Here is a 27,280-nt window from a genome sequence, read left to right as displayed (position 1 = left end):
CTATTGTGTTTAAAGGGATCAGGGAGGCTGGATCAGCAGCAGCGCTAAGGCAGTCCTGCTGACCAAACCTCCCCAATGGCTGTAAGCATCCCACCTCATCTCCTACTCCTGACAGCCAGCTGCCTGTCCAGTGTAGGAGGGGGAGGGGAGGAGTATTAGAAGCCATTGCGGAGGCTGGGCCAGCAGGATCACTAAGGCATTACTGCTGGGGCAGGCTCCCTGATGGCTTTAAGCAGCCTGGACCCTCTGCTTTACCTGACAGACAGCCGCCAGTCAGGTGTAGGAGGGGGGAGCGTGTTTGAAGCCATGGGGAGGCTGGGCCAGCAGCACTGCTGCACCTCACAGGTGGTTGGCCATTCCTGATTTCCTCAACTGTCATTATCTCTCTGCAGTCTCCTGTAACTTTTTTTTAAAAAAACCTCAGAACACTGACCTCTGCAGCTGACTAATCAGAGGGGGGGGGGTGCAAGGAGGCAGCAGCCTGGCAGCCACATAGGAAGCAATGGGGGAGCACATTTTACCCCTTTTGACCCCCTTAGGGGTCGAATTTCTAAACATCCCTTCTTAGTGAGCATCTATGCCATGGTAGGAGTGCTCTCCCCGAATTTCATGTTTCTAGGACCAGGGATTTGGCCCGGGCATTGATTTTACAGTGAGGGAACTTCCTTTTATGTATATAGATGTGACTCTGAAAAATTTGCAGTGCTATCCTAAGCAGGTCTTCTTCAGAATTCTGCTCAGGTCTACTCAATATGGGGTTTACCCCCAGGAAAATGTCCTCATATTGAACTGTTAAAACATCAAGTACTGAGAATCAGTCTTGAACCCAGGTACTTAAAATGGGAGCAGATTTATCTATAATACATTACATATAGAATAAATGTTAATTACAGTTTATCATTGGGATATAAAGATAGCAAAACAATGTGTGAAATCAAAATATGATTGCAATTTTAATTTGATGAAAATTTAACCTTCTGTATGATTTAAACACCCTTTAAATACAAAAATGTCAACATGCTTCTTTTGGGGGGTATTTTTTTGCATTGTGTGTGTGTGTGTGTGTGTGTGTGTGTGTGTGTGCACGCGTGTGTGTGCCCATGCCTAGAAGTCATGGCAGCCTCTGACACATACTGGGGCATGGAGGATATTCAGAGAAATGGATTGATAGCCTGGCTCTGCCTCTGATCCTGGTATTCTTTGGAGGTCTCCCATCCAAATATTTGCCAGGGTCGTCAACATGCTTCTTGTGTTTCATATGGGGGGGTGTGAAATCAAAGACTGATCTTCTAATATTCGGAATATGGAATTAGTTAGTTACTTGCATATAATGGATGCATTAGTTCACCATCTAATGGCAAGACTGAATTTTGTGTGCTGTAATGCAATGTAGTAATAAATGGAAATATATGACATTCACGTCTTTATTCTAAAGCCTACATAAATATTCTCAATTGCTGAAGACTGGTCAGTACTGCTTCAGCAAAAGGGGAAATTTCTGCCAATTCCCTCATTTCAGTGCAGCCCCCACTCCTACCCATCTGATGTTCCCCCTGCCTTTCATCAGAACACCCCTCCCAGAACAGCTTTTCAGGGGGGATGCACAAAGCTACAAACAGAACTTCCAAACCGTTTGTTTCTTTTGACGTATCAGTTGTCCAAAATGATTTGAAAATAAATGGAAATGGATTGTACTGCTGCCCTAAACTGTTATACCATGTAAGTCCATTGAAAGCACTGTTTGAGGTTTCGTAAGCAGTACTTTTCTGTTTAGAAGTTATGGTTTTAGGTCTGAATTCTGTGAATCAGCGCTTTCTTCAGTGAGCTCAGAAGATCATGCTCAAGGGGTCTGCTCCCTTAGGAGCCCATACTACTACATCATCAGCTGGACACAATCCCAGCCAAAGCAGTGACTCGGAATGCATGAATATGCCCCTATGTACGATGTGCCATTTTAACATCATTTATATGGGGGGAAAACCCAGATGCTAATTTCAATGGTAATATGTATCTGTTAGTTTTGCCTTGAGTGTGGAGAACCCATGTCAGAAACTATCTCTCCTTATATATAAAAGAGTTTTGGTGTGACTCCTGGACAAGCTCCCACAGCCTTTTGCCCACTCAGCTGCCACTCTTATGGACTCCAAATCCCCTGGCTGCATTGCCTCGCTGCGTTGGCTTGGCCCCGCCCACAGAGCCGGCAGCCAGCATTTTGTTCTCAGTCTGGAGGGAGCCGGCGAAGGGAATGGACACTCTGCTGAGGAAGCGGCAACCCCTCCACGGGGGAGAAGGAGGCAGACCTAGTGAGCGATAGCAAGCAGGGGAAGCACTCACCTTCGCTGCCCCTTGTGGCTTTTCTCCCTTGGCTGCAAGGCTGGCGCTTTGTCAGGGCGATAGCTCAGCAGGATGTACCACAGAGAAGGCTGCCCAGCACCTTTCAACGGCTTCCCCACCTTCCTTCAGTAGCAGCGGCAGCACCAGGGAGGGTCTGGCTTGGAGGAAACGAGCTGCGACTCTTGGAAAGCTGGACACACTCCTGAGGAAGACACTTCTCTTGGCTCCTGTGTGCACCTAACTGTGACTGACTGTCCCCTCAGTGGCTCTTGGTAGGCAACCAACTTCTGTCAGTAAAAAAAAAAAGGACTTTCAGCATAACCCCTCCCCCACCCACTGCCAGCTTGGCCACTTTTGTGTCAGAATACATTTAAACCGGCTCTCTCTCCTTTTTGGCTCCACCATGGCTGGCTGGCTAATGAGGTGGGCCAGTGACATCAAACCGTTCTCTTCAACCCCCTGCTGTGTGGCTGACCTGGAACCTGGAGATCTCCTGCTGTTACAATTGATCTCCAGATGACAGAGATCAGTTCCCCTGGAAAAAATGGCTGCTTTGGAGGGTGGACCCTATGGCATTATCCCCTGCTGGGTCCTTCCATCCCCCCCAGTGCTGCCCTCCACAGGATACACCCCCCAAATCTCCAGGTATTTTCCTAATCAGAGCTGCCAACTGTACTTTCTCCTCAGTGCCTGTTGCTAGGCAATCAGGTTCTGTCAGTAAAAGGCCCTTTCCACACCTATTTTGGCCTTTGGGAGAAAACTCATTGGGGCCACTCATGATAGGGTTGCCAACTCCAGGTGGGAAATTCCTGGAGATTTGAGGGATGGAGCCTGGAGAGGTTGAGGTTTCAGGAGGGGTGGGACCTCAGACAGGTGCAATACCATCGACTCCACCTTCCAAGCCAACCATTCCCTCATGGGGAACCATTGTTGCCAGTCTTGAGTGGAGGGATGGGAATCACGCAGAATTACAACTGCTCTTCAAATGGCAGAGATCAGTTCCCCAGGAGAAAATGGTGGACTCTGTCATTATACCCTGCTGAGGTCGCCACAGCAAACTGACACTGAGTGCCCAAGGCTGGGGCACTCTCCCAGAGCCTCTTCCTAGATCTCGTTGTATTTATTTCCCCAATGGGCCTTATTCCTAGTATTTTTTATAAATCAAAGCTTCATGCTCATGAAAGTTAGTACTATCTCTAGTAGTGACACAACAGCAACAATCAGCAGTGAAGGGAACTCCCCAGGGACTAGGATTGCTAACTGGTCTGGAGGAAAATATCCTGTCCCTTTTACAAAGACTCAATGTGTGAAAAGAGGCAGTTGAAGTTTTTCATGGCATAAAGGTGAATAACATCACTTGGTTAAAAAAATCCTGTTTAACTTCTCTTAGGCTGCAATCAGATGGGCAGCTTTGCACAGTCTGGCCACACCTCTAATTTGGTCAAGGTTTTTTTGTACTGGGAGAGTCATGATCAGATGTCAGATGTCGCACTGATCACCATGGCCACCAGCAGCTCCTCTGTGACATTGAGCCTGCTGCTGCTACCACCTTTTTGTCGGCCTCCCACTCCAGCCCTCTGTGTCTACCTTGCCACTTTTTGCTGCCCTGCCTGCCCCACTGTTGAACCTGTGCAGGACTGGCCACTTCACCTACCAAGCCCCTCTGGGCCCTGCACTCAGCCCTTCTCTGTCAGCAGCAGTATTGGGTGCAGCCTCAGCCCCACTGCCAGCAGCTGTACCTCCCTATCTGCCATCCAGTGTTCCCTCTAAGCTGAGTTAGTGTGAGCTAGCCCACAATTTTTTAGCCTCTTGCTCACAGATTTTTGCCTTAGCTCAGGAAGGATGACTCCAGAGCAAACTAATTGATGCAGCAGCCAAACCGCTCCCTCACAACTTTAATGCCAGCAGTTCACAAAGTAAAATTTCTGCTCACAAGACTCCACAGCTTCCAGGGAACATTGCTGCCATCCTGCCCGTCCTTGCCTGCTCACTCCTAGGCTTGCATAAGCAGTTTTAAATGAGACTTGGGTGAATAACTGCTTATGCGCTCATCGCTCAAAGGTTTTTTAAATGGTGGCAAAACCAGAAATGAGTGATCTGACTTTCCAAAAGGCTTCACCCCACAAGAGAGTGATCAGACATCTGCAGAAGTGCTATGAAACTAGTAGAATCCATAAATACTGGCTTTTCTATAGTGTTGGGGATGAGCACAAGGGCCCATTGACTGGGGAACAGGAGACATATGTGGCTGTCTGGACATGCATGTTAGATCAATTGGGGGAGAAGCAACAACAATGGATCAAACAGCTCATCTGATCACAGCCTTAAAGAGACAGGACATTTTTTCTACAGGCAGCTGACAACACTATGTGGGACCTAAAGAAGGCTGAAGCAGATGCCTTTTGCCACCAGTGGAGCAGTATCAGACTAATGGTTTTGTAGTTACCGAACAAATTGTTTTTAAAAGGCAAATCATGCTATAGATAAAACAATTATTCAAGCTGCTTTTTAAACTGTATGAATGAACATGTAAGCTGCCTTATGCTGGTCCCATATTCATGTTTGCTTGGAAGACTCAGATGTTACATACATTTTTTCCTACAGTGACAATAGCATTGTATTCTGTTCATATATACATCTCGGTATACAGCAATGTATTTTTGCTATGTGGCTGTGTAAGCTTTGGCAGTGTTTTCAAATAAATGTGATGGGATGCATTTAGCATAGATTAATGCTTTGTTCATTCAAACAGGGGTGCGCTATATGTAATTTTTTATTATTATACCTTTGTACAAGATCATTTTTATTCCATCAGCTTATATGTTGGAACCCACTCTGAGCCCCACATTAGTGGGAGACAGCAGGATACAGATTGAAATTAACAACAACAACTCTCTTTGGTAACCTTTCCAATTCTGTTTGCTTTTTTGTTTTATATGACTTTTACATCATTGTAAGTTATGTCATTTATACACACTATTTGTGCAAAATAAGCATCTATTTTAATGGCATACATCTATTGCATTTTGTGGAAAAGAACACCCTAAGTCTAGAGAAATAATAAAATAACCTTATAGAACCACAGTTTTCACAAAGCAAGTAAAATGGAAAGCTCCTTGAATGATCATTTGTCTGGTATTTATTCATCATGCCTTAGCAGAATACTCTACGTAATTTTTTGATTGGCCATGTAAATATCTTACAGGAACACAGAGAATATTTTATATCTCCATCATTTAAATCATTGTTGAACTCAAAACCTTACAGGAGCTTTTTAACTTTTCCAGTCAGTTAGACTGACATCTAAGACTCTAATGCAGTGTCTAGAGACCTGTGTTACAAGCATTGCAGCAGTAATATTTAATTTAAATTCTTTGCAGTAATAAGGGCAACTATGATGTATTTTCTAAAGTTATTAGAATAAAACTAAGCAAATATCTAACATTAATAATAGATCATTAAGTTTGGTACTAACTAATTTAAATAGCTTCTATCTCATGTTTCCATCAACCTCAGATCTCAGATTTGACAAGTGGGAGGGTCTGAGAGACAAAAAAACAACAACACCACATGATAAAAAGATTTTGTTATTGCACTTTAAAAAGCTAGCCATTTTGTGTTTAAATTGTTATTTACAGCATTTTTTGTTTTAATGCAATATAAGAATATTTGAAGAATTTATTTTAATACGTTTGTATTAAAACACAGAAATGTTAGAATTCAATTATTCATCATGTGGTTGAGACTAAATATTAAGGCATAATGAATTTGTATGAAGACAGCTAGGGATAATACTTGCTGTATTCCCCAGTGCATTTATGTGCTATCAGTGCTCCTATAAAGCCTAAAGAAATCTGCCATTTCAAAGGCATTCAGGATTATGCTGGGAAAGTCCAACAACCAGCTGATAAGCACATATCCTTTGGAATTTAAAGTTCATCTTCCGGCCTTCGGGCAGGATTTTCTTGTGAATTGCCTAGGTCTCCGTAAGCAATACAGATTAATTGTCGCACAAGGACATGAATGTGCAAGTAGTGACTATTTTATGAATGTTATGCATTACAAGTAGCAGAAGCAGAAGTCAACAGATTAGCAACATGTCAAGAGTGGGCAGCTGAGGTTTGTGTTCAAGAACAAAAAAAATTAGGAGTCATATTACAATCTTTCCATAACCTCCAGTGAAATATCAGTAACATGATGTATAATAATATTTTAGGGCTTCATCAAACTAAATCTTGGCCATTTCTAATTTCTAGGGCTTAAACTATTTATCTCTATTTTAAGGTAGAATTGCAAATTCATACAGAATTTGCACAGCTGCCAGACAACCATGATAAAGGTACCCATCTTCCATCCTTTCCTTGTACCTCTAGTACCTTCAACAACAAGCTTTGCATACCTTCCCGAGATGCAAACCTTTGTTAAAGAGAGGCTCTGGCAATGTCATTAGTTTGGACTGAGGTCCACGAGCAGGACGAGTGTCCTTTAAATGGGTGTTTAAATCAGTCTCGCAACCAGAAAAGCGAGGCTGGAGTGTAGCCTTTGTTTCGCACAAAGAGAGACAGCTGCTGAGGAAAAAGGCAGGCTGCCATAAGCTGTGGAGCGGAGCAAACCATTCTCCTGCCCGGGAGATGGGAGTGGGAGAACCACCCAGAAATGTTTTGTTGTTGTTGTTGTTGTTCGATCAATGGGAAAGCTAAGAGACTCCTTGCAAGGGCAAGGCACAACGCAAGCGTCCATGCGAATGAGGGACGCCGGAGAATCTAAAGGGATGGAAACCCCAATTTTTAGAATAGTAAAAAGGAGGAAACTTTTTGCTGTGGCATGTTCTCTTGCATATGTTGACTGCAGCAAAGATACATTGTAGGAAAATGGGCAAAAATTTCCCCAATTCCCCCACTAACTTTCTTCTTGCAGGAGGAACTTTTGCTTGGAAACACCAGCTTGACTGCTTGGCGAAGCAGCGTCAAGGGCTCGAAAAGCGCTGCATTTAAATGCAGAGACAAACCGTTAAAAATCACCAAGTGCCCGCTGCACATAGAAAGAAATGGGAGTTCTTTGTCTCCCCCCCCCCCACTATTCAGCTTTATCTTTTAATACTAATGTTTTAGGGAACTAATGTATACTAACTGGTTAGGGAAAGGTATTAATATTCTAAAAATTATACTAATGTGTTTCTTTCTGTTCACTCTTTCTAAATTAAAGCTCCCATTATTTATAAAAAGAATCGTCGGTGCAAGGCACCCATTGGTAGCCTCCTGTACAATGTCATGAAGATCCATCCATGGTTCTTCAGGCACTCTGTCTATCAAATCTAATCCCTTGAACCTATTCTTTACCTCCACTGTGTACTCTACACATGGATATCATCAGATGGGCAACATTGAAATTGATTATGTCATTTGCAGTCAAAGATGGAGAAGCTCTACACCAGTGGTGTCAAACTGAATCAGGCCCCCGGAGGTGTTTTATTTTATTTTTATTTATAATTTGGATTTATATACCACCCTTCTCTGAATTCACACCTGAATTTCAGGCACCATCTCTAGAAGTGTACAAGAGACATGGCAAGACTATTTTATTTGCCTGGCCTTTTAATAAGCTGAAGGCTGACGACATTTTTAAGGAGATTATAATATATTTTAAATTTGAGTTTGTAATAAACCACCTGAGACATGGGAAATATGAAATATAAGTATTTAATTAATAAATACAATTAAAATGTAATAATGTGGGCAATAAATATACTGATCTCCCCACATCACCTCAAATGTAGCCCTTATTGTTCTTGGCTGTTTAGGATGATAGAGAAATATATTGCCTAGTGCTGTAAGATTTTATATGGATTAGTGCCACAGAAAATAGTTACGGGTACAATTTTATTCTAGATAATACAAGGATCACAGAGACATTTCTGTTTCCACATTGATATATTTGTTTTTTAATGAGATTTACCATATGCATTTGGGTATGTTGAGTTGATAGCTTGATACATTAAAAATCCACGTGAACACTTCATTGATGGTTTCCCATGATCCATCATTCCTACACCCAGGAATGGAGCCTGTGTCCCCACAGTTTGCATACATGTGGGTACTGTGCACACATGCAGCAAATGTACATAGAAGGCGTTGGGTTAGCATATTAATGAGTGAAGAGCATGGCTTGCTCTCATTCTCATTATTTGGACTTGGGATGTCCATTTGGTTCATCTGAACCGAATGCACCCCCGAAAATAGGCCATTCGGCCCCCTTTCGGGCAGCCACGGGCTGAGTCAGAATCTCTGGTCTGATTCGGCCCGGCAGCAGCTGAAAAACAGCCAGGGAGGGAAGGCACTTTAAACTGCTTTCCCTTTCATGGCTTGCTTGGGCGCTTGCGGACTGCGGGGCCCCCGAGCAAGCCAACTTCCATGGCTCACGTGCCCCGTGCCCACCAGGCACCCAAGTTAGCCGGCACACAGATGGAAGGGATGGGGGTTTAAACCCCCTTCCCTTCCATGGTTTGCTTGTGGGCCCTGCAGCCGCCAGGTGCCTGAGCTAGCTGGCACGCAGATGGAAGGGACGGGGGTTTAAATCCCCTTCCCTTCCATAGCTTGCTCGCGCGCCCCGTGCCTGCCAGGTGCCCAAGCTAGCTGGCGCACGGATGGAAGGGATGGGGGTTTAAATCCCCTTCCCTTCCATGGCTTGCTTACGTGCCCCGTGCCCACCAGGCGCCCGAGCTAACTGGTGCGCAGATGGAAGGGATGGGGGTTCCACCCACTCAAAGCCTCACCCTCTAGGGATAAGCGCACCTCTGCATATCTGATAGCAGACCTCACCTTTTCTCTACAATTCATCCCGTTTTAAGTAAAGCGAAACCCAAAGAAGGAGTAGCATTTTATGAAAATCCTTTTTGAGAGTCTGCAAAAGTAAGTGGCAAAAGTGTGGGGGGTGTCCTTTCTTGGATTCTACACCCTGACCTTGTGATATTCAGCAGAGACAGAGGCAGTGTTGCTCTCTCATCCATGTATCTGTAACAATGTTTCCTCAGAACAAAGTTTGGGTCTTGTGGCACCTTTAAGACCAACAAAGTTTTATTCAAGGTATAAGCTTCCCTCAGTCTTTTGTGATTGGCTAAGCCTTCTGTAGACCCATGGAAATGAAAACTGCTATGTTATAAATATATAGGTTTAGCATAAAAGCCACACACACCCATCAGCACTGTCAAGCAGGAGATAGAATGGTGCAATGGAAGGAATGTTTCATTTGAATTTGAATGACAAAATTCAAAGTCAACTGCAAAGCCAAAGAGATGACTGTGAGCAAGTGACACTGAACCTACTTCACATGGTTGTTGTAAAATGAGAGGAGGATTTATTGTGACTTCCTGAGATAGGGTGTTGAAAAAATAAAAATATGTGATTTTGTTTTGTTTTCAAAGGAAATACGGGATTTAGCTCACATTCAAATAAATTGAGGGTTATTAAATTAAAATCCCTCCCTCTGTCAAGAATTTACAGTTTACATCAAGCCTGAACTTTCCTGGATTGGTTCCCAATCCCCTTTGGCATATGGGTGAGGCCTGGAACAAGGATTATTATGTATGTTCAATCCCTTGCACAACCGCTAAGTGCTGAAACTTTCTTTGCTGCTGGAATGTGGAGTTCCTAATGCTTTTGCTATCACACTTTTATTCCATCTTTCCTCTAATGTCTAATGTTTAAACCCACTTCTCTTCCATGGCTTGCTCGCGGACCCTGTGCCCGCTAGGTGACCGAGCTAGCCGGCACACAGATGGAAGGGACGGGGGGTTAAATCCCCTTCCCTTCCACGGCTTGCTCGCGTACCCTGTGCCCACCAGGCACCCAAGCTAATCGGTGCACAGATGGAAGGGATGGGGGCTTAAATCCCATTCCCTTCCATGGCTTGCTTGCAGGCCCCGCACCCACCAGGCACCCAAGCTAGCTGGTGCACAGATGGAAGGGATGAAGGTTTAAATCCCCTTCACTTCCATGGCTTGCTTGTGGGCCCCATGCCCACCAGGCACCCGAGCTAGCTGGTGCGCAGATGGAAGGGACGGGGGTTTAAATTCCCTTCCCTTCCATGGCTTGGTTGCGCACCCCGTGCCCACCAGGCACCCGAGCTAGCTGGCACACGGAAGGGACGTGGGTTTAAACCCCCTTCCCTTTCATGGCTTGCTCGTGGTCCCCGCGCCCGCCAGGCACCCGAGCTAGCCTGTGCACAGACGAAAGGGACAGGGGTTTAAGCCCCCGTCCCTTCCGTGGTTTCTATGGCTCGAATGGCTGCTGCAGGTCACTTAAAGTAGAAGGGAAAGGCAGCAAGATCTTTTGGGGGCTGATTGGCATTGCTGGCAACTCAGTGACATCACCTATGGGGCAATCAAAAGTGATGTCTTCACAATGCTCACAACATCACTACATTGTTGGTAAGCACCCCCCCCCCCCAAAAAAGGTTGGTCTCCTACTGGTTGCCAGCTGGGAAGTATGAGACCTTGAAGAACATTGTAAGTCACACATCTGATGAAGTTCAGCTGACTCAGTTAAGAGCCTAGGGTTATTCTGTACCCAGCATTACTGTTAGAGAAGCAAGTTCAATTCAGAAGTTTTATGGCATTAGCTCAGAAGCCATAGGAGAGAAATAAATTAAGGCAGCAGCAAAAAAATGCTTTGTTTCAACTATCTCAACCCTGGAAGAAGACCTGACTGATCTAGCTACCTGGATCCATGCCACTCGACTGATCTAGCTACCTGGATCCATGCCACAGTAACATCAGGATTAGACTACTGAAATGCACTTTTACATAGGTCTTCCTTTGAAATTGGCATAGAAAATCCAGTTGGTATAGAACACTGCAGCTCAGTTATTATCAGGAGATAGAAAAGGCAGACACGTTGCACCCAATCAGTGGTCACTCCATGGGCTGTCCATCCACAACCAGGCTCAATTCTAGGTACTGACTATCATGTACAAAGCCTGTGTACCCTTGGAACCTCATATTTATAAGACCATCTCACCTCCTTTGTTCCACCATGACAACTCCACTCATTTTTTCAGGGTCTACTGCACATGCCACCCTGCAGATAGACAAGATCAGCAACCATGTATAAACATACTTTCTCTGTTGTGACCCCCACCTGAGGAGGTCAAGAAGGCTCCCATGCTCTGAATTCCAGTGGGGGATTTAATATGAATATCAAAATTGTACTGGGGACCCAGATAACCCAGAATACCAGTATATATGCACTTCCCAAAATCTGAATCTGAAAAATACTCATTCAGATTTTGGTAATCCTCATCCTAGTAAATTGCTTATTCAAAGGCTCCTCATATCAATTGTATCAGCCTACAATGTGCTTACAATGTGTTTCTTTGTATGACCTGTTATCTACTTACACTGTGTAGTGTTTTGAGCTTCAGTAAGAACTATTGATACAGTAAATAAACAAATAGTTAAATATTGGTCTAATCTATCAGAAAAGGCAACTGGAGCAACCACCACTAGAGTGCTGTCCTCCATACTGCAAAGTGTTGTGGCCCTGAATGTCCTTTGAATGGAATTGGTATCTTGGAAACCCAAACTGATCATCTAGGAGTAATCCAGTGCCATCTGCAGATCTAGGGAATGTTCTCTTTCTACTGATCAAGGGGGAAAAGAACCTTTCCTGAGCCTATACAAAAGTGCAGGTATTTACCATGTATGCTAAACTTGGGGGAAATCCACATGTAAACATGTAATGCTCACGTGTGAACCTACCTCTGCCTTGTTTGGTTATGAACAGTATTTGTGATCTAGAATGTAATATCATCTGTGATATAGTGAGCAGGGATGAGCTTACCTGTCCTGCTTCACATCACCCTTCAGTACTGCTCTGTAGCCAGCACACAGGATACTCTGGTTCAACAACAGGACTGTATTGCTTCCAGTTGGGAGAGAACACTTTCAAATGGAAAATACTAATGCCCACACAGACTGAAAGACTGAAACCAACACCAAGAACTCAAACTAAGTGAGGCCCCTCTCATTCAGACTTTGAGAGGGAAACAGAAGCTAGTTTTTGAGGGCTCGGGTAAAGGTATACACACTAATATACATAACATTGTCCTCACAAAGTATGAAATGAGAATGGGTGAAATCTAATTGTAACATTTTTATCTCAGAAAAGTAACTGTATTCATATGGCCTTATTCCATTCCTAGTTTGAACAAAAATAGAATTAGTGTTAATTAGTTTTTCAGTTCCATATTAATGCTTATTATTAAAGTTTTCCTGGGATGATCGTAGTAGTTGAATTTGCTTGGTATTGTAAAATCTTTTTGCACATCTCATGCTGACAAATGCAGTAGGAATAACTCCAGATAACAGTGAAAGCCTTTTGAATAAACAGTTGTTAAAGACAGAGATTTCAGAAAGCAGATTTTTTTTTTCTCCTGCCAGCTCAGATGTGTCTGGTAAACATTTTCAGCTTCCTAGGTTCTATGTATTCAATAGCAGGTGGTGTTTTTCTTCCTAAGCACAGAACAAGAGGGTAGTGTGTTTATCACTAAAGCACAGCTATCCTGACAAAAAGCAGATATTTCAAATGGCGTAATCTATAGTCAAAGCCAGAGTGCAAGCACCAGATCAATCACATTTTCATTTGGAAGATGCATTGGTAGAAGACCTTAGTTGCACTTTTCTCAGGCTTTTTAGAACAAATTAGGAAGTCATCTTGAAAGAGATCATGACAGGGGGTTCACACTAGCTCAGCATATCAGTGGAATGTAACTTGTAGGGCTAGGATAGGCAGTCTGTCTTTTGCCTGCTGCAACCTGGCTTGTGCACCATACATTCCTTGCGCACCTCATTGGTGCCAACTGCCTCCCTGATGGCCTCCATCTCCATGGACATTTCAGAAGTGGCCATGGTGTTTTCCCTGACTCCCCAATGCCAACTGAGAGGATGCAGGCACAAGCAAACACTCACTTCCCTCACTGTCAAAGGCCTGGGCTGAATAGCTGAAGAGTGGCAAGTTCAGCAAGACCAATTGCTCAACCCTCCAGGGGAGCAGATGGGAGCAGTGGCGGCTGACAATGTCACCCAATGTCAGAGGAAAAATACACTCTGCCCACCTGTCAGAGGGCACAAGAACCTAAGCCATGAGATCCCGCCAGATCATCTCTTTCTTGGTGATATACTATATTATTGGTTGCAGAATTAGTCAGTATGCTGAGTTGGTAGAAGATTCATTGGCTTCTAAGATTCATGATTGTTTTAAGTTAAAATCACTTCTTTTTCAGGGATAAAATTCTATTCACCTGGGATTAATCTGTAAAGCAGCATAACATTCTGACTAACTAGGGCCCCGGTCACACGGGAGGATTTGATCCGGAAGAGGAATGGATCGGGGGCGCATCAAGCAGGCCCGATCACACTGCAACATCTGGGAAGGGGCGCGCACCCATCCCCGATCTGTCTCTTCAGCCCACAAATGTGCATCAAAAAGGTACTAGCAAAACAGCAGTACCTACAGGATGATGCGGGCCAACAGAAGGCGTCTGGTCGGGGAAGCACTGGTAGGCCGTCGCAGCCGGCGCCATTCCCCATCCCACGCATGCGCACAACCATGCTGCTGCCGGTTTGCTGCACACCGTGTGATCATCTGCTGGGGCATGGAGCCACGGGGGCACGTCGGATCGCACTCCCGCGGTTCTTTTTGCTTCGGCTCTGATTTGCTGCCCTTCAGTGGCGGATCATCCGGCTCGTGTGACCGGGACCAATGCCTTCCAAAGCAGAAGTCAATGAAGAATTGAAAGTCTCCTGTATCACCAGCATGGTCCCAACTCCTAGTGTACCTATCTCCTTTCTGCTAGCTGGATCCCATCTTACATGCTTGCTGTTGCTTCTATATTTGTGCAAATGTTATCTACCCGTGTAGCGCTGCACTCTGCCTGTGCAAAGGTTTTAGGAGTAACCCCATACCACCCCAGTTGGTGTAACACCAATGCAAATAGGACTATTTTTAAAGAATTCTAATTCACATGATTTAGAAAATGGTAATCTCATATGGAGGTGATTCACAAAATGCCCATGTGTTGCTTTTCACATGGGCCAGCCCACCACACTAATAAAATTGGCGTGTGTTTTTAAAAAACAGCCGTGAGTATTTTACATGAGTAAAATATGTGCTCCTGGTAAATAGCCAAATATATTTTATTTAACTTCTTAAAATTATGCTCTGCCTCCATACTTGGTTTGAAGTGGATTCCAAGCTTTCAAATAATTAAAATATAACAATAAAAGGGCCAATACAGTAAAATAAATACCAGCAGTAACCTTCTACTGCCCAAATAATTAACTATCACAAAACAAGAACTCTTTAGGGAATTGTTCTGCTTCAGCACTAAATCTCTATAGCATTACTTACGGACACAGAGTGGGATATTCAATTAGGCTTCTTTTACAAGCAATTGATATTCTCTATAACTTGTGCATAATACTGTCTAGAGTGTTAGATGGATTTTAACATTTCATTACTCCTACCATTGATTTTTTCCTACTTTTTCACAATGAAAATATAAATGTGAACTCTTATTCCACTGAATTAGTTTCAGAGCACTTGAAATTACTGACATTTTAATTAAAATTAATGACAGCCATTTTCATTCAGTTTTACCACTAAGCACATGGAATGAATATCTTGAAATGGATGCATTTATTCCTCTTTGAAAAAGAAATAACATTATGTTCAAAATAAAATTCTGCTTTAAAGCAAAAAAAAATTAAGTTTGTTTAAACAAAAAGCCAAATAAATAGAAATGAGTTTTCATTGTGGCATCTACTGCCTTGGTACACCTATGCCCCACATTCATTCCAACTATTTTGAGGTTTGAACTGGAAACAAAATGATGAAACAATTCTCAGAGTTGCTTGAAAAAATCTAAATATACCTAATTACACATCAATTTTTTTAAAAAGGTTGGCTGCGGTCACACGAGCCATTTGGTATGGAGGGGAAGCGAGCCTATTTCTCCTGGTGGAAATTGACACGGTGTTGCAAGATCAAAATCCCTTGTAGCTGTGGGCTCAGCCCATCACTGCCTGATCAGGCAAGTGGTGGTCCCCCCCCTTTTGTTTCCCATGCTCATAAACGATGAATTGCACCTCCACACTGAGGGTTCCCCATGGAGTATGCAGTTATGTGCATACTGCTAAGTGAGAGGGGAAAATGGCATGGAGTCAGGATGGAATGAGCGCATGCTTGAGCGATCAGACAGGGGAAAGTCCGTCCATAGCCTGTAGTCCATCCTTAGTAAGTATTAGGACTTTCCCTGGTGTCTTTTAACTCCACTTCCATGGCAAAGCAGCATGGGGTGCCAACAACTGTGGGACCTTTCCCAGATGTTGCAATTTGATCATGCCCTTTAGATCCATCAGGCATTCGCAGCTGGGTCAGATCTAAAGGCATGTCTTGACAGCTGTCTTTCAGTGGTTTAAAAACGATTTTCAGCATTATGAAGGCCAGCCTCATGTGGCTCATTTGGCCTTCATAATGCAGCCCTCCTCTTAAGCAAATGGAGTGCCTGCTGCTGCCCAGGCAGTTTAGGGGAGAAAGGAAACAATGCCCATCTAGTTCTCACACCCTTCTGTTGCTACTGGCTGCACTTGGTCAATGAGGAGAGGCCAATTTGAAAAGACTGTGAGTGCTGGAAAGATCTCAAGTTGCCTAATCTGTGGCACTGACTGCACCTAGAGAAGCCTGCACACTGATTGAGCTCTTCTAGCAGCCAACCCCTTCTAGCTCAGCTGGCTTTCATAACACAGCCCTTCTGTGAAGGTGGCACCTTCAGGCCGCACCAGAGGGGCACACCACAGGAGGCTGTCCCTCTGGCATGTCCCTCCAGCAAGGAGCTCTGGAAGGTGGCAGAACTCTATGTTGGATCTATTGCAAGCGGTGGTTCTGGAGGTCGGGGGTAGGGAAGTTGCATTTGGCTGCCTTCTAGCATGTGTGTTGTTCAATCTTGAATCAAGGTAGTGCAAGGAGAGGGAAGATCTGGTGGTGAGAGGAGTGTTCATGCCCAAGACAAGCAGGGAAATATAATGGTGCAGACTGCATGTCTAATCTCCATCCCATCCTTCAAAATATGGGTGGGGAGGCTCTTTTAGATGGCTCCACTTCAACTTTGATGTTGTACAATGTCAGATCTGTGAAAAATAAGATATCTACAATATCTGACCTATTGCTTGAAGGACAGGTCAACCTGGTTTGCTTGATTGCAACTTCGCTGGATGACTGTGATGTGGTCACTCTGACACAGCTCACACCAGCCATCATGACTTTTAAAATCTTACCAGGAAAAGGTATTGTAGCCATTAGTGAAAACTGTCAACTCCTTCCTGACTGAGGGGGCTGTCCCTAGGCTTTCAAAGAGGCAGTTGTTAGACCTCTGCTTTTAAAAAAACCCTTCATTAGCTAGGGATGAGGTCGCCGTTATAAGCCAACCTCCAATTTACCTTTTCTAGGGAAGACGAACGTTAGAGAAGCCAATGTTGGATCAGGCCAATGGCCCATCCAATCCAACACTCTGTCACACAGTGACCAAAAATACCAGGTGCAATCAGGAAGTCCAGCAGTGGGGCCAGGACACTAGAAGCCCTCCCACTGTTGCCCCACCCCAGCACCAAAAATACAGAGCATCACTTGCCCCGGACCGAGAGTTCTTATCTATACTTTGTGGCTAATAGTCATGGATGGTTTATCCAATTCCCTCTTGAAGCCGTCCATGCTTGTAGCCACCACCACCTCCTGTGGCAGTAAATTCTGTTTGTGGTGGCAGAGCAACTCCATGATTTCCTGAATGAAACGTCTGCCCTTGACGTGTCAATATGTTAGACTTAGATGGCTCTAGTTGCACTTCTGAACAATCTCCATTTAAAGTTGGACGGGAGACAGTCTTTCCTGTTGATACTGTTGGACCTCTCAGTGGCCTTTGATACAGTTGACCATTCCATTCTTATCCACTGGCTTGAATATGTTGATGTTAAGGGCATAACCCTTCAAGGGCATAACCCTGTCTGACCAGACACACAGTTCCGCCACCAGAGGCACAAAACCAACTGGTATTTGTCTTGTGGAGTGTCACAGGGGTCTATTTTTTCATACATGCTTCTTAATCTATGTATGAGGCTGCTGAATGAGACTGCCAAGAGCTCTGGGATTTGGTGTCATCAATATGCAGATGGTACCCAGCTCTATATTTCATTATCTAGGCCTTTAGATGCATCTGTCTTGGTTCTGAATTGGCACTTTTATGCTGTGGTCAAGTGGCTAAGGCAGAACAAGAGAAAGCTGAATCCAGATGAGACGGAGGTAATGCTGGTCAGGAAGGCTGATATTCTAGAAGTATTGAATCCACTTCTCTAGATGGAGTGAAGTTGTCTTTTTCAGATCAGGTGAAGAGCTTGGAATTGTTCATTGACCCCGGCTTGCTCTTTGAAAAGCAGTTTGGCATGGTGGCCAGGAATACCTTCTATCAGCTGTATCTGGTATACCAATTCTCTCATTACCTAGCCAATCTGACCACACTGATCCATGCTTTTGTAATATCATGATATGATTACTGCAACACACACTGCTAGCTCTTGCCCTTGAACACAATCCAGAAACTACAACTACAATGCCACTAAGACTTGAACATGACTATAGAATACCTTATGTAGGATGAAACAGAATCTTGAAATAACAGGTTTTCAACAATCAGTTGGTTTTCAAAGATTAGAAATCAGCCAGTTTTACCCAAAAGCAAGCAATTAAACATTATCTGTAAACTTTTCCCAGGTGATGTGCCTGTCCACGTAAATCTTCAGGAGGTGAAATTCACTGTGGCATTAATACATATTTTGTGCATACATCCAAACACTCTGCAGACTTTCCTGTAGGAAACTGATCCTGCAGAATCTCCAGACCAACCTGGAGGCAGTTTTCTGATTCAAAACAATATGTGAAGAAACAGCGATTTGAAACTTGGGGGAAATATGGTGGCATAGCATCAATTCTCCTATAACCATTTTTGTTTACTTCAAGGTGTTTGAAACAGTTTGAAGGCTGTGCAGTACAGTTTTTAACCAGAAAATTCTGCTAAAACTAAAATGCATGTAGAACATGCCAAGAATTTGGATCATAGCCAAAAGATTTGAAATGTTTCTCTTTTTCCTGTGCACCACGCTGGGTATGCCCACATTTTAAACCAGTGTTAAAACTAGCTATATTACAGTGAGTGGTGTAATCTCTTTCCCGAGAACGTATTATCTGTTCTACAACCTCTAACTTTGTTAATACACACACACACAGAGAGAAAGAAAGAGAGAGAGAACACAATTTTAACAGAAAACATACTTTTCCATTTTCAATGGCAAAATAGTTAGCAGGAGATTGATGCAAGCAAGCACAATCATGAGACAGAGGAGACGAGAACGGTAAAAGAGGCCACCTATGTAAGTGGGAAGTAATATGCAGGTCTGCAGATTACCTCTAAGTGACAAAAGAAATCCATGAAAACCTATGTGACAAACAAGTGTGTATACTTTCTTTTATCCCTCTTCCCTTTCCCTACTATTTTTAGATAACAAAGATTATGATGCATATCTTTCATACACCAAAGTGGATCCTGACCAGTGGAATCAGGAAACTGGGGAAGAAGAACGATTTGCTCTGGAGATCTTACCAGATATGCTTGAAAAGCACTATGGGTACAAGTTGTTTATTCCGGATAGAGATCTGATTCCAACTGGAAGTAAGTTTCAACCTGTTTGCACCTGAATACATGTATATGTGGCACTGCAGTGCCTTTGAATGCTACTCCTCAATACTAGAGTTGACTAAAATGGCTTGGATTGTGCATATAAAATTCAATTGGATGTGTTCTACCACTTTGTTCAGCATGTTGAAAGCCTTCTTCCAGCCTAAGGAGCCTTCTGCAACTTGTGGGTCATCCGACATAGGCTGGAGGTAGGCTCTGAATGTTGCTAAATGGAGTGGTAGGATTAATGCCAATGTATACTACTTTAGTAATAAGTTAAACTGAAAATAGAAAGAGCTCAAGAAAAGAAGTAGTACTGAAAAAGCTGATGAAATCAATATATATGGCATAATGAAGTCTTGATTACATTCTCTATCTTTAATCTACAGTACATGCTCATAGAATGATTTGATACTAGAATTGGAGGAACTGAACCTGTTACTAATACTGTGTATTTAAAAGGTTAGGGTATAAAATGTTATTATCGTAATGATGAGCAAACTGCCCTTGGCTCACTTTGGAAGCAGTTCAGTAGTTATGAGCTTTCTCAGAGAACTCTTGGGAAAAGCTGGCCTTTTCCCTAGGATTCTCTGTGAGCTCATAATGTCAGCAGCAAGCTATTATTGGCTACCACTGTATGTAATAATTCAAAAATATGTATTATTTTTGAGTAATTCATGGACACTAATCATAGCTTGAAGGTGATTTTAAGGGGCCCTAAGAAGAAATTCAGGAACAAAGAGACAGGTGTAATCCTTGACTATGCATTATGGAAACTCCTCAGTCAAAATAAACAATATTTTGATAAGAAAAGGCCTCTTATATGTTATAATACCTATGTTGTCTTTGCTTTTCATTTTTATAGCTGATAGTGAGACCACAAACTTTCCTCTACTCCCCCCATCACCACCACTTAGGTCAAGGAATAACAATCTCCCACCTAGACTGAGCAGAGGACAGGGTTGGACTAGAATATGGGTGGTGCACATATACTTTCAATTCTCCATAGTATCTTTGCAGACTTCTTCTGCACATGCCAAGGGGGAAAGAGAGTAAACAGGATTCTGATAACCCTGCTTGTACAAGAATAATGAAGTATATATTGTTCAGTGGTAACTTCATACATATAAAAACCATCAACACATTGCTCCTCTATTTCCAGAAATTTTAAAGCCATGAGGAAAAAACTGGGTTTCCCTTCATTTCTCCCCAGAAAATTTTGGGGAAATTTTAAATATATGTAATACATACTTTCCCATCAGACCTAAACATATTATACTGATTTAACAGCTTAAAATTATTTATTTATAACTTAGCTAGCATATAAAATTGTACTATTTGGCATATTTATGAAACTTAAAAGTCCTCATCTTCATTTCCTACAAGAAAAACCACAAGTATGGCCAATAATCGAGAAACAGTTGCAAACTACAGTGCTCTATGCTATCATAGCACATCTCTTTATTTTTTGCCATCTGAGAGGTAGGAAAAAATAGAAGTTCAAGGCAGAAAACAAATCCTGTTGTTGTCAAAATAAAGTGTATCATTTGAACAGAAACTCGTTCACAGAGTCACAATAGATAGGACTGCTACAACACTGAGATCACTGAACTCTTGAAAAACACATTATTGCATATTAATTGTTGCCAAAATTATAACAAAAAATCTTGAAAATAAGATTAATTTTTCTAGTGCTCTCTAAAATATCCCAGTTTTTCCATTGAAAAAATTGACAAAAGTATCTAGATGTTCATGCTATACATTTGAAATGAGTGAAATGCTTTGCAATACACAGTTTTTCTCAGCACAAGAGAATGTTTCATAGGTGGGTGTTCCTGAAAGTTTCCAATTTTTCCATTGGAAAAGTTGAAAAAAATGGTCTGACTTTTTCACAGTATTCATTTTGAATGTGAAAAACCTTGGCTTAAGATGCATTTTATTCATTCTAAAAGAAAAGAAGAAACTTTTTTAGTATTCCACCAAATTTTCTATTTTAAAAATGGGAGGGTATGTGGAGGGGGGGATACCACCAGTCTTTTCCCTTAGAATTTTTCCATTCTTTTTTCCTAGGCCTTTACTTATCACAGCACTGCTTGTACAAACAATAACATAATTTTAAGCAGTAATTAGGCAGTAATCCATTGGGTATTAACAATGCTTCCCTGTTCTTAGATTTAGAGTCAATTCTTGTGCCTAAAATCTAGCTCTCTATGTGAGGCTATTTTTAATCAGTTCCCACCTACAGTCTACACATATTTACCATCTAATTCACAATAGTAGAGGAGGCAGAGTGCCTCTGAATTAATACCGCAGGATTTACTTATCTCGTTTTTATTGTTCTGAAAATAAAACTTTGTTATAAAAAATGAACTTGATTTAAATTGCCATTATGAGAAACAGATCAAAAGTTATATTAGTCTTCTCAGAAATGTGGGTGCACCAGAAGTAGGTCCCTACTACAGATCTATTCTGGGGATTTGCCCCCTGCTCCTTTCTACCTAGAGCCAGTTCGGTGTGGTGGTTAGGAGCAGGGACTCTAATCTGTGGGGACCAGGTTTGATTCCCCACTCCTCCACATGCAGCTGCTGGTGTGACCTTGGGTCAGTTACAAGATTTTCAGAGCCATTCTCGAAGGAGCTCTCTCAACCCCACCTACCTCACAGGGTGTCTGTTGTGGGGAGGGGAAGGGGAAGGAGATTGTAAGCCACTCTGAGACTCCTTCAGGTAGTGATGGGCAGGGTATAAATCCAATCTCTTCTCTCTCTCTCTCTTCTCTCTCTACCCTGTTCATATAAATGGTATATAACTTTGTGGAGCTCCCAAATGAGATCTTACTCATTTTATGTTTTATTGTTGATTGAAACATATAAAACTGTTTAAAAGTGAAAAGAATGTTTATGGAAAAAAACTGAAAAGCAAATATTTCATTGGGCCAAACAGAAATCTACTTGACTCAGCTTGCAAATAACATCCCAGAAGGTAGTTACCCAACTGCTGCCCCTTATTCTGCTAGCACTCTTATCCACAATCCATAGGTTGTACCCTCCTTCCTTCAGAGAACGGAGGGAAGCTTCAGGGGCAGCAAGTACTGGATATGTTGTTAGAGCTTATCTGTCTTGCGCACAGTCTCTATAAACCTGCTCTAGTGTTAAACAGGGCTGCAGGGTGGGTAGAGCTGTCTCTTGCAGGGGCAGACTGCCATCTAATATACTAGGGATTTTCCTGGTGGGCCAGTGCCCTGGAGAGCTGCTAGTGGCCAGGAGCAAGCAGAACCAAGCCCTAGCAATTCTACCAACACCTCAGAGACAACTTGGCTCAGACCCTTCGTGTGCAATGATCATTGGTGCCAACTCACAATTTGTTTCCTCATGCACAACTGCCAGTGGGGAGGGGAATGCGATGGGTCAGCTAATGCCCATTTTCAGCTCCACTGAGCAGAGTGGCTGTGCTCAGCTATTTCACTTCATTCCCAGTCCACTCCTGGTCTCCTGGCTTCATACTAGGAAGAAAAAGAAAACAATCTCACTCAGAAACTCCAACAAAGCACCTTTGTAAAAACTGTGGGCAAAGGTTTGGATCCAATGAACATGCTGATGGATGTCGATCATTCTCTTGATCTTTTCCCCATGACAGTCCATTCCAGTCCCAGGAAAGTTGTTTCCTGGTGGTGTGAGACCCATATCACTATCCATGTGCATATGGCAGTCTGCACTAAAGAGAGCAAAATGGGTGAAATTGCCCTCTTCTCCCTCTTCTGTCAGTATAGGAGAACAGGAAAGAAAATTCTGTAGTCCTTGTGTCCACGGATCATTGGATCCATCCCAAGGTCTAACTTTCAGATTTACTGCTCTGTTGCAACTAGGGATGGGTATGAACTGGCAGATGAAGTAAAGCTCATCAAGAATTTTGGCTAGTTCGTGGTTTGTGAAGCAATGTCCCTGAAAGGACAACTGGCATAAACATTCCACAAACTTTCATGCTTTTTTGTGACAGTTTGTGATGGTTTGTGAATGGATACATTTTCAGGCAGACTGTCTCCAATCAAACTGCTTACAAAACTCCAAAGTAATGCGATGCAGAATTCTCCAGCCTTGGAAATACCAACAGGAACCCTCCAAAGTTTAACAGGCACTCCTGGCTGTTCTCATTCTCCGCTATGGGATCAGAATGCTATATATCAGCTCAGCTCCACCTCTGTTAGGTGTTGGCAGTTAGACAGAGAGGCAGGGAACTTGTTAAAAGTAGAGCACATTCATTTATTCCCTTCTGATTGTGAACCCCTCTCCCCTGCTGGGATTTGGATGTTCGGAGGACTCAACCTGTCTCTCTGCTCATGCTGAGCAGTGGGGCTTAGATACTGGGTTCCTTGGCTGAATGAATACCCTCCTTTTATACCTTCCTGGTTGTGAACTTCTCTCCCCTGCTGAGGTTTGAGCATTAGGTGGACTCAGGGCTCTGAGCCACCCCATCTCTCTGCTCACGCCGAGTACCTCAGCTGAGGACCCATGTTTTATGCCCTCCTGATTGTGAACTCCTTTCCCCTGTTGGGGTTTGGGTGATAGTTGGACTCATGGCCAAACAACAGAGGTAGGGCCAGATGACAACCTTGTGTGACCAGTACTCCAGGGGATCAGCGTCAGCAGTCTCAGGGGACTTGGCAAGGTACTCCGTCACCATCACCTTTTCCGAATCCTTCGCATTGCACACCTGGAATCCCTGCTGGAGAAACTGTAGAGGAGAAGGTGGCGGGGTGAGGTTCCCTGTGCATTTGGTGTGTGTCGCTTGCAGGGGGTCCATTCTATGCACTTTTGAACCTGCACCTGACATTCTTCCTGCACCTAACTCAGACCCCCAAAGTCCAATCTGCACATAATGTGGAGGGTGTGTTGAGGAGGTCCTCTGTGAGTTTGATGCCTCTAGCTTGCACAGGGTCCATTCTATACACTCCTGAGCCTGCACCTATCATTTACCCAGAAAGCACTTTCCTGGGGGCACCTTCTTTGGGGGGCCATAACTTGGACCCCCTAAGTCCGATCCTCACCAAACTTGGTTTGTTCCCATACCTAGTTGCCCATTCCAAGTAAGGGTTTTTCTTCCCTGGTGTGGAGCAACAAGGAGAAAGCCTGCTCCACAGTAGCAAGATCTCGATGATTACCCAGAAAAGGCTATGGGATAAAGAGAAGAGCACAATATTCTTAGTGGCTTACCTGTTGCCTGGGGCTCTTCTCTTTTTTCAGGAAAAGGAAGAGAACTTTCTCTGCAGAGCACTATTTCTCTTCCTTTCAGCAAGCTAGGAGGCTCTCAAGTGTTTCTGGTTAAGGAATGGAGTCTAAAGATTATATACATGGTATTCCTTGTTTGCTTCCTAGAAGAGAAGGATAGCAGAGCCCTAACAATCAGAATAAAGGGCTTGCCCCTTTCTCAATGTATAAGTGGGAATGTTAGGTAATCATGACAATTTTCAGTTGTTGACAGTGACCAAGCAAGATATTATTTGCAGCCATGTTTTGAACAATTGTGGTGATTTTACTGTGTGGATTAAAATTGCTCAATTGTTATCCCTTTACATGATTTTCTGTTCAGGTATACATTTTGACTAATCTTAAGCCACTCTCTTCCTTTGCAGCATACATTGAAGATGTGGCAAGATGTGTAGACCAAAGCAAGCGATTGATCATTGTCATGACTCCAAATTATGTGGTAAGAAGAGGCTGGAGTATTTTTGAACTGGAAACAAGACTTCGAAATATGTTAGTTACAGGAGAAATTAAAGTGATACTGATCGAATGCAGTGAACTCCGGGGAATTATGAATTATCAGGAAGTGGAGGCCCTGAAACATACCATCAAGCTCCTTACTGTTATTAAATGGCATGGACCAAAATGCAACAAGTTGAATTCCAAATTCTGGAAACGTTTACAGTATGAAATGCCTTTTAAGAGGATAGAACCCATCACACATGAGCAGGTATTAGATGTCAGTGAGCAAGGACCCTTTGGGGAATTGCAGACAGTCTCAGCAATTTCTATGGCTGCTGCTACCTCCACTGCTCTCGCCACTGCCCATCCTGACCTGCGCTCCACCTTCCATAATACATATCATTCCCAGATGCGCCAGAAACACTATTATCGAAGCTATGAATACGACGTACCTCCTACCGGCACCCTGCCTCTTACCTCAATAGGTAACCAGCATACCTACTGCAACATCCCTATGACACTTATTAATGGGCAGCGGCCACAGACAAAAACTAACAGAGAGCAGAATCCCGATGAAGCTCATACAAACAGTGCTATACTGCCACTCTTACCACGAGAAACCAGTATATCAAGTGTCATTTGGTGACAGAAATGGAAGGGGGAACTCGGCCCCCTTGAGTAGAAGCAAAGTCTGCAGTCTGGTGCCTGGAACTACATCCTCGACTGCTGCTGTTAAACATGCATTACAATCTATGAAATATGAGGAAAAACAGGGTCTTGTACATATGTTTTTGCAAATTTCTTTGTAGCATCAGTCTTCCTGTTTTATCCATGTCTCTTGCCATTCACATTTTGACTTTGTTTTATATGTCATTGGATTTGTATATTTACATTTTTTAAAAAAGAAAAACGAAGAGACTGCTGTATAGATAGGAGAACCCTTTTTGCTTCATTAGTATAGTTTATGTGTTATTTTTTAACATTTCTTGGGAATGCTTGGACAAAGCGCTGTTGAGTCCAGAACATGATCCATTTTGTTGGCCTGCCTAGCCTGATACCCAAAGGCCATGCTTGCAGCAATTCACCAGTGCGTACGTGCGTGTGTGTGTGTGAACACTTGTTCTTAGGAGGACCCCACCGATGATTCATAGCCCTCTTCATTCATTATCCAACTGCCACATCTAATCCCACCCCCTTTATCCTTGCCCTTTTTACAGCATCACACTGGGTGAAATTATAGATGGTTTAATTGTCTAACATTTCACATAGTAAATAGTTGTGGAACAATACAAAAAAAACCCCAACCCAGTCTGTATCACTTGCTTCACAATAACCACTATGACCACTATGAAGTGTGTAGAAAGAAAAATAGAAGGATTCTTTCTTTCTTTTATGAGTTGATTGTATTCCTTTTATAGATAACATGCCGACTCTAATTCATTCACTTCCTGAGAAAGTGTTGGATGTGTTTGTGATTTCCCACACACACACATTTTGGGTTAAGATTCAGTGGTTTTGTTTCCTGCTTTGAATTCTTCAAATGAGATTATTTACATTTGTCAGGCAAGTAAGGCAATAGGCACTGAAGTGCACTAAATCCCACAGAGATTTACAGTGACAGCTTCCAAACCAAAGGAGAGCAGAAGGACAATATCAAATACGGTTTGTCACATTGTATTACAGAAAATGCTGTCTTTTAAGAAGTAATGAGAAGATGCTTTTGCAGCTGATTTTGTAGTCCCCGTGTGTACACTGAAGTTCAGTCTTCTCTTTTTCTTTTCACTTATCCAGAATTTAGCATTTTTTATTATTCATTATCTTTCTTCTTTAAAAATTTGTAATAATAATTTAGACTTTTTTTAATTCCAAGGTTGTTTAAAGGAGATCTCAGGAGGTTGCAAAAGTAAATACCAACAAACATCAATATTTTATACAAGATTAGTATTTAAATCAGACCCAGAAATGTTGGAAACAATTAATGTTATTGAATAAAATAAAGTAGTTTTATTTTAAATGTATGATTTCATCTTTAAAAGTGGAAGAAAGAACATGCGACTAGACTCTGGGAAATGTTTTCTGCATAAACCTCAGGACTGAATCTTGCCTATCTAGAAGTCAAAGAGTGTTTGTTGTAGACATGGATGGAACCCAGAGTTTAATTCCACATTTACCCAATGCTGACATAGCCAATATTAATATGCATATTTTCACAAACTGATGCAACAGTCACTTTTCACATAAGACAAATTGGGGGAAGTGAGACAGAATGTTTTATTAATATAGCACTAGACTATGGGAGCACATTTCTAATAGTGTATATTGATGCATTGGAGCACTAATATTGGGTCAGTTTACACCAAGAGAGAATGTAACCTTTTCTTTTGGCACTCAAAATGCAACAATTGAAGTGCTGAAAAACAATTGCTTGAAACTATTGAATTTCCTGTCATTTGGGGAGAGTTTTCCTAAAC

General features: G+C 42.7%; 1 protein-coding gene across 1 annotated transcript in view; it reads left to right on the top strand.

Annotated features, from left to right (window-relative positions):
- Window positions 1-25,455, top strand: part of LOC107106121 (interleukin-1 receptor accessory protein-like 1) — an 83,922-nt gene extending 58,467 nt beyond the window's left edge. Inside the window, exons 8-9 of the mRNA XM_015406212.1 lie at window positions 18,934-19,104; window positions 24,737-25,455. Of these exons, the coding sequence (XP_015261698.1) occupies window positions 18,934-19,104; window positions 24,737-25,455 (890 nt within the window). The remainder of the gene's footprint in view (window positions 1-18,933; window positions 19,105-24,736) is intronic.
- Window positions 25,456-27,280: the final 1,825 nt, after the last annotated feature.

The sequence above is a fragment of the Gekko japonicus genome, unplaced genomic scaffold, assembly GCF_001447785.1.
Source record: "Gekko japonicus isolate JY-2015 unplaced genomic scaffold, Gekko_japonicus_V1.1 scaffold1231, whole genome shotgun sequence".
Lineage (NCBI taxonomy): Eukaryota > Metazoa > Chordata > Lepidosauria > Squamata > Gekkonidae > Gekko > Gekko japonicus.
Note: the sequence above shows the minus strand (reverse complement) of the source record. Positions and strands in the feature narration are given on the sequence as shown.